This window comes from Biomphalaria glabrata, chromosome 13 (genome assembly GCF_947242115.1).
Source record: "Biomphalaria glabrata chromosome 13, xgBioGlab47.1, whole genome shotgun sequence".
In the NCBI taxonomy this organism is placed as follows: Eukaryota; Metazoa; Mollusca; class Gastropoda; family Planorbidae; genus Biomphalaria; species Biomphalaria glabrata.
In genome coordinates, this window is record NC_074723.1 from 31661187 (window position 1) to 31676974 (window position 15788).

The 15788-nt window shown below is 32.1% G+C and overlaps 1 protein-coding gene across 1 annotated transcript; it reads right to left on the reverse strand.

Annotated features, from left to right (window-relative positions):
* Nucleotides 1-138: 138 nt before the first annotated feature.
* Nucleotides 139-15671, reverse strand: LOC106080209 (phenylalanine--tRNA ligase beta subunit-like). The gene is made up of 19 exons (XM_056008022.1): nucleotides 15466-15671; nucleotides 14289-14344; nucleotides 13732-13829; nucleotides 13572-13628; nucleotides 11011-11083; nucleotides 10285-10344; nucleotides 9004-9059; nucleotides 8591-8741; nucleotides 7386-7494; nucleotides 6448-6580; nucleotides 5699-5750; nucleotides 4822-4883; nucleotides 3605-3715; nucleotides 3105-3201; nucleotides 2333-2413; nucleotides 2114-2206; nucleotides 1326-1443; nucleotides 863-1015; nucleotides 139-383 (listed from the first exon to the last, which is right to left on the reverse strand). The coding sequence occupies exons 1-19, from the start codon at nucleotides 15521-15523 to the stop codon at nucleotides 232-234; spliced, it is 1770 nt and encodes a 589-aa protein (XP_055863997.1). The 5' UTR covers nucleotides 15524-15671; the 3' UTR covers nucleotides 139-231.
* Nucleotides 15672-15788: the final 117 nt, after the last annotated feature.

The following is a 15788-nucleotide window of genomic DNA, read 5'->3' on the forward strand; positions in this document are numbered from 1 at the left end:
AGATTTACCTGGTATTATATTGAAGATTCTTTAGTAAAAGTATTTTTATATAAAACATTTTTAAAAGGGAAGAAAAAGGATTGATTATTTTAAAATGTTTTTTGCTTCAATGAAAAAAAGAAACAGTAGACAATAACACAACAGTTTTCTATTCATCATTTATTTCTCTGTTAAACTGGATGGAAATTCTAGATGCAAAAATGGGATAAAAACTAAACTGATCAAAGAATCCTAAAGGAATGGTTCCACAGATATCTCCATGGCAGCACAAGGCATATTGAGCTCAAACTTTGTTATCACATCAGGGTGGAGGACTCCCAATGTACCAATCACTTTACCTCGGCACACAATTTTGGCACAACGTCCAGGAAAGAAAGTTGGATCTGTGTTGAGTGAAAGTAAGATGCAAGTGTTATTTTGAGATCAAACAAACTAGCAAATGAATAAATTGAATGCCAGGTTGAAAAACTGCTTGTGGACACTAAGTAATCACGCTTGGAATGATATTATTTTGATTTGAAAGTTAGAAGGTAAAATGACAAATGTCTGAACTAGATTTATATTGATTGGTCATAGCATTATCACATATTGGTATTTATCTTTTATATGAAACAAAAAATTCAAGACCAAATTTCATGCCATTTCTTAACCAAAATTAAGATAATATTAAATTGTGGTGTGTAAATATGGCTAAAATTGGTAAACATTCTTGAAAAAGAAAAAATTAAACTCTGTAAAAAAAACGTTTGAATAAAACTATAAATGGCGTTTCTCTTCATCGTGATTAATGTCTACTGAACATTCTAAGAAGCAATGTAAAAGTTTGAAAACATGTTTTTTAAAAAAGATGAAATATAATTACCATCTCCGGACTCCAGCTCATAGCCCATTGGGCCACCAAAAGGCACCTCAACCAACTGCATCACCCTGTCTAGAAGGCCATGAATGACCTCAAACTCTGATGACCTGTTGTAGTTGACAGCACACAACCTCCTCTCATTTCTAGCTCCCACATCTGCAACAAAGGACGTGTCATTGATTTCTTACAGTGTCAAGTTCAAATTCAGTGTTTTAATGACATTTATAACAGAGTTTGGGTGACTCAGTACATAAACTGCTTGGTTATTTATCAAGAGGGCTCAAGTTCCAAACCTGACTTGAGCTGAGTTGTGTTTGCTGAATGCCTAAGGGCAGCACAGCGACCTTCACCAGATACCCCTCTCCCCTAGATGTCCATAAAAGAGATTGGTCCACAGTGAACTGAGCATGCTTTGTGCATAAGAAATATACTAATCAAAATTTAGAAAATAAACATCATCAAATACCTTTTGAAGGATCTTGATAAATGACGTCTGATATTTCAAACAGCCTAAGTGGCAATGACATGCCTTTATTGTGGAAGATAGTTTTCAAAATACCTGGCAATAGTGTAGTCCTGGCCACCTAGATCAGAAACACGTTATCTTTTAATTTTTCTATATTAACCTTAAAATATTTGAACAGCCAAAAAGTTAAGTGCTGTAAACTATGAAAAAAAAAAAAAAAATTAAAATCACTAATTCAATACTTCTGAAAAACTTAACAAGCACATCTGTATGTTTCAATAAACTTTTAATGCACTGATGGTCTAACTAACAGAGAAGTGTTACTGTGAGAATTTGTGCATTACTGGTTGATTATGGACTAAAGTTGAATTATTTAACCTTAATGGAACTCCTTTACCAATCGTAAATAAACACATTTAGCCACGTCATAATATTGATAAAACAATTAAAAATATGTATCATGTGACAGCCTTTATGGATTACATAATTTGTATAGAAGATAAAGTGAATCATGTGGCTAAATGTTGTTTGTTTACGATTGGTGAATGAGGTCCTTTGGGGAAAAAAAAAGCGCTTTAATTACTGAACAAATGTGGAATGTAGAAAAAAAAATATTTTCAATTTAAAAATATATATTTATTGCAAGAAAAATTAATACTTATGTTTGAAAATATTCTCAAGACTTATGATGACTTACAATTAACATAATAAAGACAATACAGTTTTAATTGCCATCTCAGAGAGATTTCTATATTTACAAAGAAAAAAAGATCTGTGTTTAAGTATACCTGGAACTCTGCAGTTTTGGGGTTGGCAATATGAACTGCTTTAGTGTCTTCAATTTTTTTACCAAGTTTGTCAGCAATATCGGCTTTAGAGCACTGAAAGTAACAGGACAAATGGTTACAATGACATACTAAGGATATGGGGAAAAGTGGATGGAGACAGTAACTGCTCTTAGCATATCAAAGCCTAAGATCATGGTGACTAAAGCTGAAACTCCTTACCAGAGCGAATGTTAGAACCTCTGTAAATCCACAAGCCGCTACATCTCTCCTTAATAAGTCAGACAATTTGTTGATAGGGAACTAGATGGAAGGAGGAAATATGAACAGGTGAAAACATACCATTCAACACAAAAACATTTAATCAAGAATATAACATTGATAAGGAGGCACTGTGGCTGAGCAGTATAGTGTTTGGCTTCCGAACCGAGGTACTGCGTTCGTATCCTGGTAAAGACTGGGATTTTTATTTCCAGGATCTTTAGCTGCCTCTGAGTCCACTTAGCTCTAATGGGTACCAGACATTGCCAAGGTGGTTGGTCGTTGCGCTGGCCACATGACACCCTCATTAACAGTGGGCCACAGAAACAGATGACCTTTACATCAACTGCCCTAGAGATCGCAAGGTCTGAAAGGGAAACTTTACTTCTTTACTATGACATTGATTTGGTACTTGCCAAGAGAATGGTTAAAATGATACTTAGAAACAACTCTAATTGTAAGGTGAATTTCCTCCAGGCTAATAAAAAAGATTAATAATTATTATTAAAAGTAGTACATTCGCATGTGAAAAAAGTTAATCCTGTCTGGGGTTCAGAATTTGTAGGGTGAATATTTTAATTATCCAACTTAAAATTTTAAATATATGACTAACATATAAATCAACTTTGTTTTTTTTTCAAGCTGATAATAGACAGTTAAGAGATTAGTGACTACAGACATAAAAAAACAGGTTCCAAAATATTGTGCCCCAATATTCCATCAAATAACAGACCTGTTCAGCTATACAATTTGTGTTTGGTATAGTCTTCACTATATTGTTGAAACCATAGCCGATGGCCACATCCTCCATTATATCACACTGGTGCAAAATATGTAGGCCAGTGTCAAGGAAGGAATCAATGACAACAAACAAAATCATAAGATATTTATGCTTAACCTTAATACATAATTAAATAAGAATAACATATTGCTTGAAGATGATATAAATTAACTTTATTGTAACAATATTCAATTTAATAATATGGAGAAGATGAGATGCACACAAAATTTTGTCACATCTGACCCAGGCAAAGCCACTGTCTGCCAGTGGGCATATTACACACTATTAGCTTAATGCAATTTAAAAGTATAAAAATGTAATTTACTAAACATAAAAGAAAAATATAACTCTATAAAAAAAGTCAAGCATAAAAATACTCTTATTTTATCATACAATCAAACATAAAAATACCCTTCTGATTCTGTCACACAAACAGCAAGAAATAAAAAAGGATATCTGCTCTGGTTGGTGGGATGGTCACTTCTACATTCTCTCCATCCTGACAGACTTCACTCTGTAAACACATTTTGGTTAGCATCCTGGCCATATCTTTGGCATCGATCCTGCAAGAGTTTCAAAAGTGAAGATTGTATAGAAACTTTTATATCTCAGACTGCAAGTCACCATCTCCAGTTGTCCAGCAGGGGGTTGGGGCTAGGATCATGTCATAATCTTCAAATCTTAAGGAGCATCTAAAGTATGTAAAACAAAACCCTGCATAACACCGATCAAAATCTGTCTAGGCGAGGGGAATCTATGGTAATAAGCTTCGGTAGTCTATAACATTCTCCTAAATATTGTTTGTTTAAAAAAAAAACTCAGAAAATCTAGCCTAGCTCATTGGTTTAATAGTGTGGATTACATATAAACCTGGTAAAACTGCTTCTACCGAATAAATGATGCCTCTAAAACCAGGAGTTTTGTACATATGGTGCTCATCAAATTTAAGTAAGCGAAAGGTACTCAGATTTCTAATCTCTGTTGCCTTGTGGATATAGGGGCTTTAGAAGTTGACCACGAGGCAAAATCAGAAGTTTAACTCTTTAGATAATGGGATTAAACCCTTTAGGTAATGGGATTATGCACCATGGTATTCTCCTATAACACAAGCAACAGAGTTGAAAACAAGTACTGCAAGGTTGTGAGAGGGACCATGCCATATGGCAATCCATGATCCATTGAAGGCCCAGAATCTGCTATTGCTCTTACAAGAAAATACTTATTCCAGTAATCATATTTCTTTTTAAACCTGCTGCTTGCTATCATAACTATTTCTTTTGTGCGCCTTTAGCTGCCCATGGAGTGCCACAAGGTTACTTTGCACAGTGTAATGCAGGTGTTTTATTATCAAGGTCAATTAGAAAATGATAAAAATCATTTTAACTATTTTGGCTCTGCCATGTGGGGTTATTCCAAATAACCCATTAAATGCCAATATTTTGGAAAAATAAAGTTTCTTTAACTTTGATTCTTTCTGGGTGATTTGATTGATTTCACTATATAATAACTGTGTCATTTCAGTTATCTACTTTTTTGAACTAACGTCTTGTCATATATAATAAGTTGAAATACATAGCATAGCTAAAACTACTTGGGGCTAATTCATAGATACTGGCATATACAATATTACCAAATAATCTTTTGTTTACACTACAGCAAAATTCCTTACTTTGCTCCAACTTGCCGACATATCAAATCAGAGTTGACAACCTCTTTCCTGTAAGGCAGATCCTAAATTAAAATTAATGTCAAAGAGTCAGATTTTGTTATTAATATGTGCAACTTAAATATATTGAAAACATCATATAACATTAAACTATAACCTAAAAGTACAATATATATATATATATATATATATATATATATATATATATATATATATATATATATATATATATATATATATATGTGATATATATTATTGATGTGACTTTATTATTGAAAACCAATTATTCATAAAATGTTTGAACTTTTCAAAACTAATCAAAAACTCTATAATCTTCATTAATTTATTTTTATACTGCATTTTCATTCCATATTTCAATCCCCAATTAATGTAACGCCAACAAATTATAGTACTTTAAGACATCAAATGTACTTACAATCAAAAATTGGTGTATTATTATTTTTTCTCATATATATATTTTAGTTTGCATTGTACTAGAATTCATTGAAGAATTTCATGTGGCAGAACTATATATGGAAGTCCAAGGTGCAAATAACATTCAGCTTATCCATTTTGGTGGTAAATGATTTATAGAGGGTGAGGTTCTATCTGGTACATCAACCAACTCAATTCTCCAAAAGAGCTACCTATGAGAGTTGGGTGGGCTCAGAGATGCCTTATTTGTTTCCAAATAAAAATATCAGCCTCCACCTACAAATATTTAGTTAAGAGGTCAAAACATACTAGGACGATCCGCAGGCATCCAGTAATTTTAAGAAGAAGGTTGCTTGTTGTAGATAATACTGATCACAAAAGTTTCTTTTTAAAGAAATGTAAGAGGACTGGATAAAGGCAGAGACAGAGATCAAGATTTGCTTACAGGATAAACTTTAACTGTACCATCTGGTTGGACAACCTCGGCAGCCTCAACTCTGGAGGAAAAAAATTAAGTTTAGATGATTCTTAGCTCTTAGCAGTAATAAGCATTCTTTAAAACAAATATTCTAAGCAAAGAAGATGTTTGGCTATTTTCTACAATGCATAAACATTTTTTTGTTTACAAGCTGGTAGGAGTTTTTACATTTGTTTTTACCCAGGGTTTTAAACATTTGTAAAGTGAACCAGCACTGCTTCTGAGTCATTGTTGCCACTGTATATAAAAATAAAATCCTATCACAAAGAAAGGGTCATCCAAAGAAATGCTGTCTGGATAACCTAAACGAATAGACAGACCTCTAAGCTAAGAACAGCTGCTGACTGGGAAAAGTGGAGGGAATCCGATTAAATGAGCTGTCACAGCAATCCTATGACAAAAGTCAAGGGACAGAAAATGATGATGAATCACCCGATAGCACAGAATTCTCTTCTCTTAGCGACATGAAGCAATAAAAAGGTCAATGGAGGAGGGGGTGCTCAATCTGGTTTGAAAACAAGGATTTCACCATATCAAGGCAAAGGAACAAAATGTATTTAATTGAACACAATAAGTAAAAAGAGCATACTTAAAAACAGCAAATCAAAACATGAAATGAAGAAAACAAAAAATTCTATCAGGTTAATGTAATACTTCACATGAGATATTCCAGTCTTTAACTAAATTGTATAGCAGTAACAAAAACAGTGACTCACGTAAATGGCTGCTCACAATAAGAAGAGAACATGGTAACCATCATGTCCAGAACAAGTGAAGCTTTAGCCTGGTCGGTAGCTGTACATTCGATGAAAATGTTTCGAGTCTGTAGAGTTATTTTAGAATGTTCCCCTGTTGCAAAAAAAAATATTTAAAAAATGAAATAGTAAACATCTGTCTGTTTCCACAATGAGACTACCATAAAAACATCCTTTAACTTTAGAGTCTCTGTTACATCTCACTTCAATACATTAATAAGTAAACTGCAAGTATTTCCACCAGGAAAATAGAAAAGTGGTCATGTAGGGGTTTTTTTTTATAGGAGGAGCAGGCATGGTCAATCTTTCTCTTTTGAAGAGTTAGCTACAAACACACCCTTCACTTTCTTTGATGTTTTAAAATAAACTGGGACATGCTTTGAAGAAATAAAGAAAAAAAAAAAAGAAAAACAAATGTAATAAAATTTTATCTCTAGATTACATAAACAATACTACACACAATACAAATTATAGTTCTATAATAATATAATTTCTTAAAATTTTATTTCAAGTTAAAGGTTCAATACATGTAGTATTATACAAATCTTGAAGTACTTATAAATTATTTATATTTATTTAACCCTTTCAATTTGCAATAATCCTTTACTTAATAGCACAAAAGAGGTTTGCTCTTTGAAAGGTCTTGTTATGTCAAGAAAAGTGCATTACATTAACAGAATAATAACAAATAAAAAGATTGTCCTATCCAAAGCAAAGCCTGGACCAAATTTTATACATGAAACACTAGTTCTGAATCTGACTTGCAAGGAATATGTCTCCACTTTGCAAGGAATATGTCTTCACTGATTAAGGTAAGAGGCAACAGCTAAAGCCAGAGTAAATATGTGTGGTATCCTTGTTGAGTAACATTGCCAATGTATTGAATAACAATGACTTACCATTGATGATTGGAGGCATAGATAGAACCACTCTATTCTTATCATAGATCACAGGGTAGACTGGCTTATCTCTGATGATGTGGAGATATGGTTTCAGGTGGCTTTCACCCTGTAATGTTTGGAGTCATAGAGAAAAAAAGAAAGACAATTAATTACAAGAACATAATACATGTTTTGGTATAAATAAAACATCGAGATCAAATTTAAACTTTAACTTTTTAAGTGCAAATTTTTTTGTTGACAAAAATGGATATTTCGGGGAAAAAAAATATACAAGGGGGGTATTGTTACTAAAACTAACGTAACTTTTTTATTTTATTTTATAATCTAACATATTTTATTTCATTTTTAAGGAAAATGAATTCTCAGCCAAAATGTAATAAATAAAATAAATTATTCAAGAAAATGTTTTTTCATTAAGTTTGAGCCAAGCATTGAAAAAAGAAATATATAAAAATAATTCATAAAAAATTAATATACAATTATACATTTAATCCATAAATATGGAAAAATAACAAAACTAATCACATTTTATCAACTTAAATTTGATAAAAGATGAGCAAATGCACTTATCTAAGATAAGATAAAAAGATAGAAATTTTATTATTTCATTTTTTTTTTTGAGTCCCGCCAAATAAACAAAAAAAGAGTAACCACTAACACAATATTGTCTTTTTTTTTTTTTTTTGTTAAACGTATTGTTCCTGCATCCAATTTACAACAAAATTACAATCACTTTCACATCCAGAAAATAATAAAAAAGAGAGACGCAGAAAGTTTAACATTAAAAAGATAGTGAAATGAATATTATATACCAAGTTACTCACAAAGAGTAACACAGCACTCAAGTTGATAAAATATGATTAGTTTTGTTATTTTTCCATATTTATGGATTAAAGTTTAACATTAAAAAGATAGTGAAATGAATATTATATACCAAGTTACTCACAAAGAGTTACACAGCACTCACCAGCGCTAGCGAAGTAATTCCTCGAAAGTAACACTGCACCAAAAGAGTGCATTAAATAGACACAAACAGAGAACTGCATTTCAAAATGTGAACAGCTTTTAAACTCTAGGAGTATTCCTTGGTGAAACGAAGAGAACTTAAAGAGTGACCTTGTGTTGTAAATGCACCTTTTCTTTGTTTAGATACAATTCTATTAATGTTTATCAACAAGAAATATAAGTAAAGAGTTACTGACTGAATATAGCTCCATTAGTTCTACGGCAGTGAACTCCTTGGTTTGACCTAAGGGTTTGAACTTAATGTCTGACGGAGGCAAAGCCTCGTAACTGAAAGGTCCTTCTAGTGTATCCAAGTCATGAGTTCCTATAGCAACCAGAGTTCTGCGCCTGAAATCAACCAAGCCAATAACAGATCAGGATAAACTTTGTAAATGTAATTATGTCTATTGCAACATCTAAAATAGTCGACTAAGATAAATATGCAAGGTAGCATATGGCACACTTTCATTTTTTCTTAATTTGAATCATTCTGTGAAAATTGGTAATCTATACACTTCATTGGCATCAGAGATTGAATTTTTTTAAAGCACTGCTTATAACCCTAAGACTGTTTTGTATGTTAAACAGAAGGGAGTTGCTATTAACTCACCTGCATACGTTCTGGTGAAGTTTGTCTTGCAAATCAATGAAACTGTCGTATCTAGCCTGGAGATAAATCAAAGGGTGTTAATGTGAGTACCCTTAAGTTAAAGACTTGGCATCAAGCTAATTGATACATACAAACAAATCACTTGTCTATCTCTTTGTGGGATCTGATGAGTTGAAGTTTTATTTTAGTAAAAATTCAGCTTCACTCTTGACTTTTTTAATGGCTGACTCTGGGTAAGTAAATATTGATTGCAGATGGCATAGAGTTCAAATGTCATGTATTATGGTTTTGTAAGCACATTTGCTAACACTATCCTTCATCAATGTATACTTACTAACTAGCAACAATTCCTTTGGGTTTTTTTTAGAAAGGTGTGGACTATTTTATAAAACAGGGTAACAAGAATAAATTTCATATCTTTAGTATAAAGTTCCCCTTTCAGACAATGTGGTCTATAGGGCAGATGATGAAAAGGTCATCTGGTTCTGAGGCATATGGTTAACAAGGGTGTCATGTGGCCAGCACAACGACCAACCAACCTTTACTTTTCCCAAACTAATGTCAGGTACCCATTTGAGCTGGGTGGACTCAAAGGCGCCCAAAGATCATGAAATTAAAAATCCCAGTCTCCATCAGGATTCGAACCTCGGACCTCCGGTTCAGAAGCCAAGCGCTTCACAGCTCAGCCACTGCAACTCAATACATAGCTGTTTTTAAGTATTAGAAAAAATTAGAATATTTTATTTCAATAATTATTATTAAATAATTGACTCTTAATTGGATTACTTTTACTTTGCTATTCTAATTTGGTCATTTATCACTTTTTTTGGACCTACAAAACACATAATACAAAGGCTTTTTTGTCTGGATCTACTCTATGACTACCAGCGCAGAGCATAATTGACAAACTTGAATGTTATCCATCTTTCTACTAAGTTTAATACTGTGTGCTTACACAAAAAAACTAGTCTAAGATTACCAGAAAAAAAAAATAATAAAAAAAAAAAAAAAAAAAGGAAAAAAATTAAACCTATTATTCTGAAATTATTTAAAATTGAAACAGAATTTTGAAGCTTAAAACTGGTCTTAATACAAAGTGAAAAGAATCTGTCTGTTATTGTTATTGATAAATTCAATGAACCAAAAGGATCCACACTAATTACCAATAAAGCAGAGTTTGTCTACTAGTACAACTGTAACTTGTACATGATCGGTCTAATAGTATAACTAGAACTTGTATGTGACAGGTCTCCTAGTACAAGAATAACATAAAGTTCCCACCTGATCAAACTTTATATTCCTGAGTACTGCAGCCACACAGTATGGACGAACCTGGGCTGTCTGTGGAGACAAATTAATGCAATCTTATAAAGTATATCCTGAGAGGTTTTTAAGAAACACATTATTTAAATGAATACTGGCTACTTGTTAAAGGCCATAATGCATGAGAAGGTTTTGGTAAGTGCTAAAGTAAAGTTCCCCTTTCAGATCATGCCATCTATAGGGAAGATGGTATTAAGGTCACCAACTATAACTTAAGATTGGATGAACTCAGGGGCACACCAAAAATCCAGAAATTCAAAATCCCATACTTCAGTGAGATTCGAACCCAGCAACCCAGGTTGGGAAGCCAAGCACTTAAAGACTCAACCACAGTGGCCCTGCTTAAAGTAAATAAAGTAAAATAATTGGCCATGGTGGCATCAAAGGAGTCACTGTGAAGAATGTATTTTTAAACGTTTGAGATATATAGGATGCCCCTGAGTACACCCAATTCAAATGGGTACCTGACACATGTGGAAGATTTGGTTGGTTGTTTTGATGGTCACATGACACCATCATTAACAGTGAGGTTTCAATCATCTGCCTCCATAGATTGCAAGGTCTGAAAGGGAAACCTACAGGGAACTTGCTTTAAAAACAACACAAAAAAAGTTATAAAAAAGAAAAAACTTAATCAAAATTAAATCATACATTATTAAAATAAAAAAAAATATACAAACATACAGAATTTTGTATAACCAATCTTTGAACCTTGCCATTAACAGGCTGCACAGTTTTATAAAATGGAGCCTTCTCCCTGAAACATAAAACAAAAATTGTAAATACTGAATGGTATTTAAAAAAAAGGAGTATGTAATCTTATTAATGCCAGAAGAGTATAAATCCTAGTGGAAGCAATTAAAGCCTCTGCCCCACAGGATGGAACATACAAAAAGGTAAGAAAACAATGGACAGATACAAAGATATGGATTGGTGATGAAACAAATCAGCAGGATAGTGCTGAACACACTAGATTGAATGGGATACAGAAAAACACAAGCAAAATGAACAAAAAAATACTTGAAAAAAACAAAGTTTATATAATGGAAAGAGCCACACAATTATTGCCACATATATATATATGGATACTGCAATATTTATCTCCTGTCTTCAATATAAAACACATATTTGGAGAGAGGCCGAAAAATAAAGAAATAACAAGGTTATAAAGACAGTTGGTGTGGAAACACAAACTGAAAATCGGCCCCCGAAGTGGTCTACCTAGAGTCTTTACCAGAATTCGAACACGGGACTTCTGCTTCCAAGTGCTTTACCACTCAGCCACAGCATCTCCATATTTAGTATACACTTATATTTTTTAAACCTTATCCATACATTCAAAATTAATTATATGTTACATGTAATAAAGAAAAACTAAAAAAGATTTATTCTTCTTACAAAATTAGATAAACTGGCAACACGAAAAAAAAAAAAAAATTCTTGACCTATTTTAGTTAGGTAGTGAGCTAGCTAGAAATGACTTGAAATACTTGGAGTAGGTCTACTTGGACCAGACATTCCCCTTGCAAAATAAAAATTAATATCTCCATTGTCATTTGTCATACAAACTAGACATAGATCTAGCTAGATCTAGACCTAGTTTTAGATCAAAATCTAGATTCAAGATCTAAGTCTAGGTCTAGAACTAGATCTAAGTCTAGATGTAGAAATAGATCCAAGTCTAGTCTAGTCTCTTGATATAGAATCTAGTATATCTAGACTAGAACTCAATGAATTTACATGTTTAATCTTAAAATTACTAGACCTAGGCCAATGTTATGATCATGAATAGTAGGCCTTTAGTTACCAGGTAATGCCATTACTAATGGTGTAGGCCTACGTATGCTGTTCATTTCCGATTCATTTCTCAATGTGATACTATTGTTTACATAATAAATAAATCGGCACCCCTAAGCTGTCAGAAGAAAAGTTATTGCCTTAATAATTAAAATTTTGTTCAAATTAATTAATTTATACATTTATTATAAATATATATAGATCTGAGTTCTATTTAGTCTTATTTAGTCAACTATAATGGGGATATGTCAAAACTGGTCGCTATAAAAGTAGTTAGTTATTTTTTAAACTTGTAACTAAAACGAAGTTCGTATCAAAATTCTTTTTTAAAACAGCATTTGAATCAGTAATCCATTCAATGAGTTAGTTAATAAATGGAAAATATATTTTATAATGAACCATTGACACTTTACCATTGTGAACTTAGATGCAAATTTTTTGCTTGAGTTATTAATGAAGAAGTCCATGAGTTTTTTTTTTTTTTTTTTTTTTTTTTTAAAGTTACCTCCCCTGAAGTTTTTCATTGAAAAGTGGTGTAATTTTTTTAAAAACCTGCTTGCATATATAATTTTAAAAATTAGATGGTTCACTTTTGGAAAAGAAAAAAGTAGCAGTTGCATCAGAACTTTGAATGATCTAAAATATCATGATGTCCTATTTTCATTTTCTCTTCTAGTTTCTGAGATATAAAAAGGATGGATGGATAGACGGACAGACAGTCAACACAAAACTTTTCCCCCTTCGGGCCAGCTAAAAATGAACTTTAATGCTTATTTATAAGATTGTAAAGAAAAGAATTAAAAGTGTGCTCATGAAATTTATGGCTTATCAAAACATGAAAAAATGACAACATAAAAAAAAAAAAAAGGACGCCACAAGAAGAAAATATTTTTAAACATATTGTTAAAGAAAATCAAAGCTTATATAAGGGAAAGAACGGCAAATATACAATCATATCTCTCAACAATCTAAGATTTATTTTTCTATATCAAACTAAATAAGTTAATTACCACTAATTAATTAACTGGCTAGTTTTTTTAATTGATTCATGTGTTAAGTTGATCCGAGAATGGGAAATGGGAGAAATGATGTGTACAAATTTCTTACCAGACAGATGGAGAGTGCTGACAGAATCTTTGTAAAAAAAAAATTAATAACTTTTCAAGTTGATCTGAGAATGGGAAATGGGAGAAATGATGTGTACAAATTTCTAACCAGACAGATGGAGAGTGCTGACAGAATCTTTGTAAAAAAAAATGCATTGAACAGTGCTCCCCCTTTAGTTAATATAAGCTTTGTTTTAAAGAAAATTAAGTATTTTTATACATTGTTTAAATATTGGATTCATAGGCACATATGCATATAGCTAAAACATATATTAAGTAAAGAACAGATATGGTCAAATAGCGAGATACCTAGTATAATTGTAAAATTCCTTTTAAACTTACTTTTCTAAGAATACAAGAAGACCTCTGACCAAACCTTCTAGGCACAACAGATCATACCTGATGATTTAAGATCAGCATTATTGTTATTTTTGAACAATAAATAATGTTTAATTACATTACAATCTAGGAAAAACTAATGCTTAGACTGGAAAAATCTGACCTGTTGGCTGGTATTTCTATCTTGTATTCAACTACTTCAGAGGCACCGACAGCTTTGCCAACTCCCTTTTCTCTCTCAATCTGTTCCTTTTCTGATGTCTAGGAATACATAATAGTAGAGAATTACCACAATATAAGTTTAAATAATTATGATACTTCAGTACTATTATAAATGAACTATTGACAAACAATTGGTAGCATGTGTTGGCTCCATAAAAAGATGTTCGAACCTAGAACCATTGTGCTGACAAGTTCAGAGCGCAAACGATACAACAAGGTAGCCTTCATGAATAGCCCTTTAGAGTTATCATTTAACGATAGAGTTATCATTTAACGATTTTTTGCTTCCATAGGAAGGCAACCAGAACTTCCAGATGCCAACTTTGTTACTTTGAAGACTTTTTCATAAAAACTTTATAAAGACTGATATCTATAATAATTAGAATATTTATTACACCATGTTTTAGTAATGTTCTGCTTACATTGTAGAGATATGTAAAAGGTACAAGGTATCCATATGTTTTTAATTTAATATATTTAAATTTGTGTTATACATACCACTTCATCAAGCTCAAGACCATACTGAAAGCACAGTTCATCAAACTCTTCATCAGCTGGGAATAGATTTAAAACATATACAACTTTATAACAATAGCTAGATTTTTTGTTTCAGATTGTAAATTATAGGCTTAAATAAATCCTGGAAGCATTCTGAGTGTTAAAACTTCCAACTTCCTAAAGTGAGGTAATTGGAAAAGTATTTTTTAAATTAACTGTAAAATGCTAACTGTAGTATTTTTGTATTATGTACAGACTTTAATTTAGAGAAACGTTTAAATATTTAGGAAAATACATTCAAAAAATGACCTAATTTAATGTCAGAAGTAAAGGAACTACTAGCGGCAGGCAACTTTCTATAACACACAATACATACTTAAATGCAAACTTGTAGAAGAAAACCTGGACGCTGATAAAAACAACAGAAAATCTGCAAAATACTCAGGAAAGGAAATCCTCAGAAAATGTAAGAGGAAACCAGATGGAGGACTTGCACCAACCAAGAAATATACCAGCTTTATGAAGACCTCTCCATAGTATGGAATCAAAATACTTGGCTTATGATTATGAATCAAATAAATCACCTCCAAAAACAGAATTTATAATTTATATTGCTGGGCTCATTAGCATAGACCTAGCCAATCAAAAAATATAGTCCTAACCCTAGGAAGAGGTAAAGTCATCCGGGTGACATAGGAAAAAAACAACAACCTGACTTACACATTTGAAATTCGTTTTTCTTACATAATAAAAAGACAGCTAACCTAAATTGTCCTAAATTGCCTAAATGGAAGGAAATTGGGTCAGAATCATTTGAAAATGGACTGTAATTAGAGTAAGTGTAGATCTAAGACTGTAAGCACATTATAATCATTATTAATTATTATAAATATAAATACAGCGTGCTAGTTTCATATTAAATATAAAATAAAAATAAAGATTTAATGACCACAAAAGCAGCAAGTGTCTGAATTCATGTAATGTCTGGAATAAATAAACTACTCCAGTAAGTTAGTTTTAATTTGAAGTTTACCGTTGTCGGCGTTGTGACAGGTCACACTCAAGTCAAGTCCAAGTCATCACAGTGGCACTGGCTGACTGACAGTGACTTGAGTGACAGTGAGTCGTGAGTGAGTAGTGACTTAACTTCTTAAGTGACCAGTGTACAGGTACTTACTGTATGTTTTTCCTAATGCATGAAATAATTCATCTCTCTTTAACGAAATAGTGGGCATTTTTATAAAATATATCTAGATATAAGTCTAGAATCTAATCTTATCTATTTTAGTAGATATAGATTTATTATTTACAATATGTAAAGGCCGGCGATATGTGTAAAAACTGAAGTTTACATCAATCTATAAGTGTGATGAAATTTGAGGTTCGTCTAACTTTCTCCAAAGTAAACAGATCTAAATCTAGGCCTAGAATATGGATCTAGATTTCAATATTTTCGAAAGAAAAACATTTTGATATAATGCCATCATTTTTTAAAATTAT

Excerpts from the sequence above, each read along its gene's own strand:
- LOC106080209 (XM_056008022.1), bottom strand. The coding sequence starts at position 15,523 with ATGCCCACTATTTCGTTAAAGAGAGATGAATTATTTCATGCATTAGGA. Across the intron at positions 9,060-10,284 it reads GGAATATAAAGTTTGATCAG|GCTAGATACGACAGTTTCAT; the intron begins GTGGGAACTTTA and ends ATTTATCTCCAG. Across the intron at positions 2,414-3,104 it reads CAAATTGTATAGCTGAACAG|TTCCCTATCAACAAATTGTC; the intron begins GTCTGTTATTTG and ends CCTTCCATCTAG.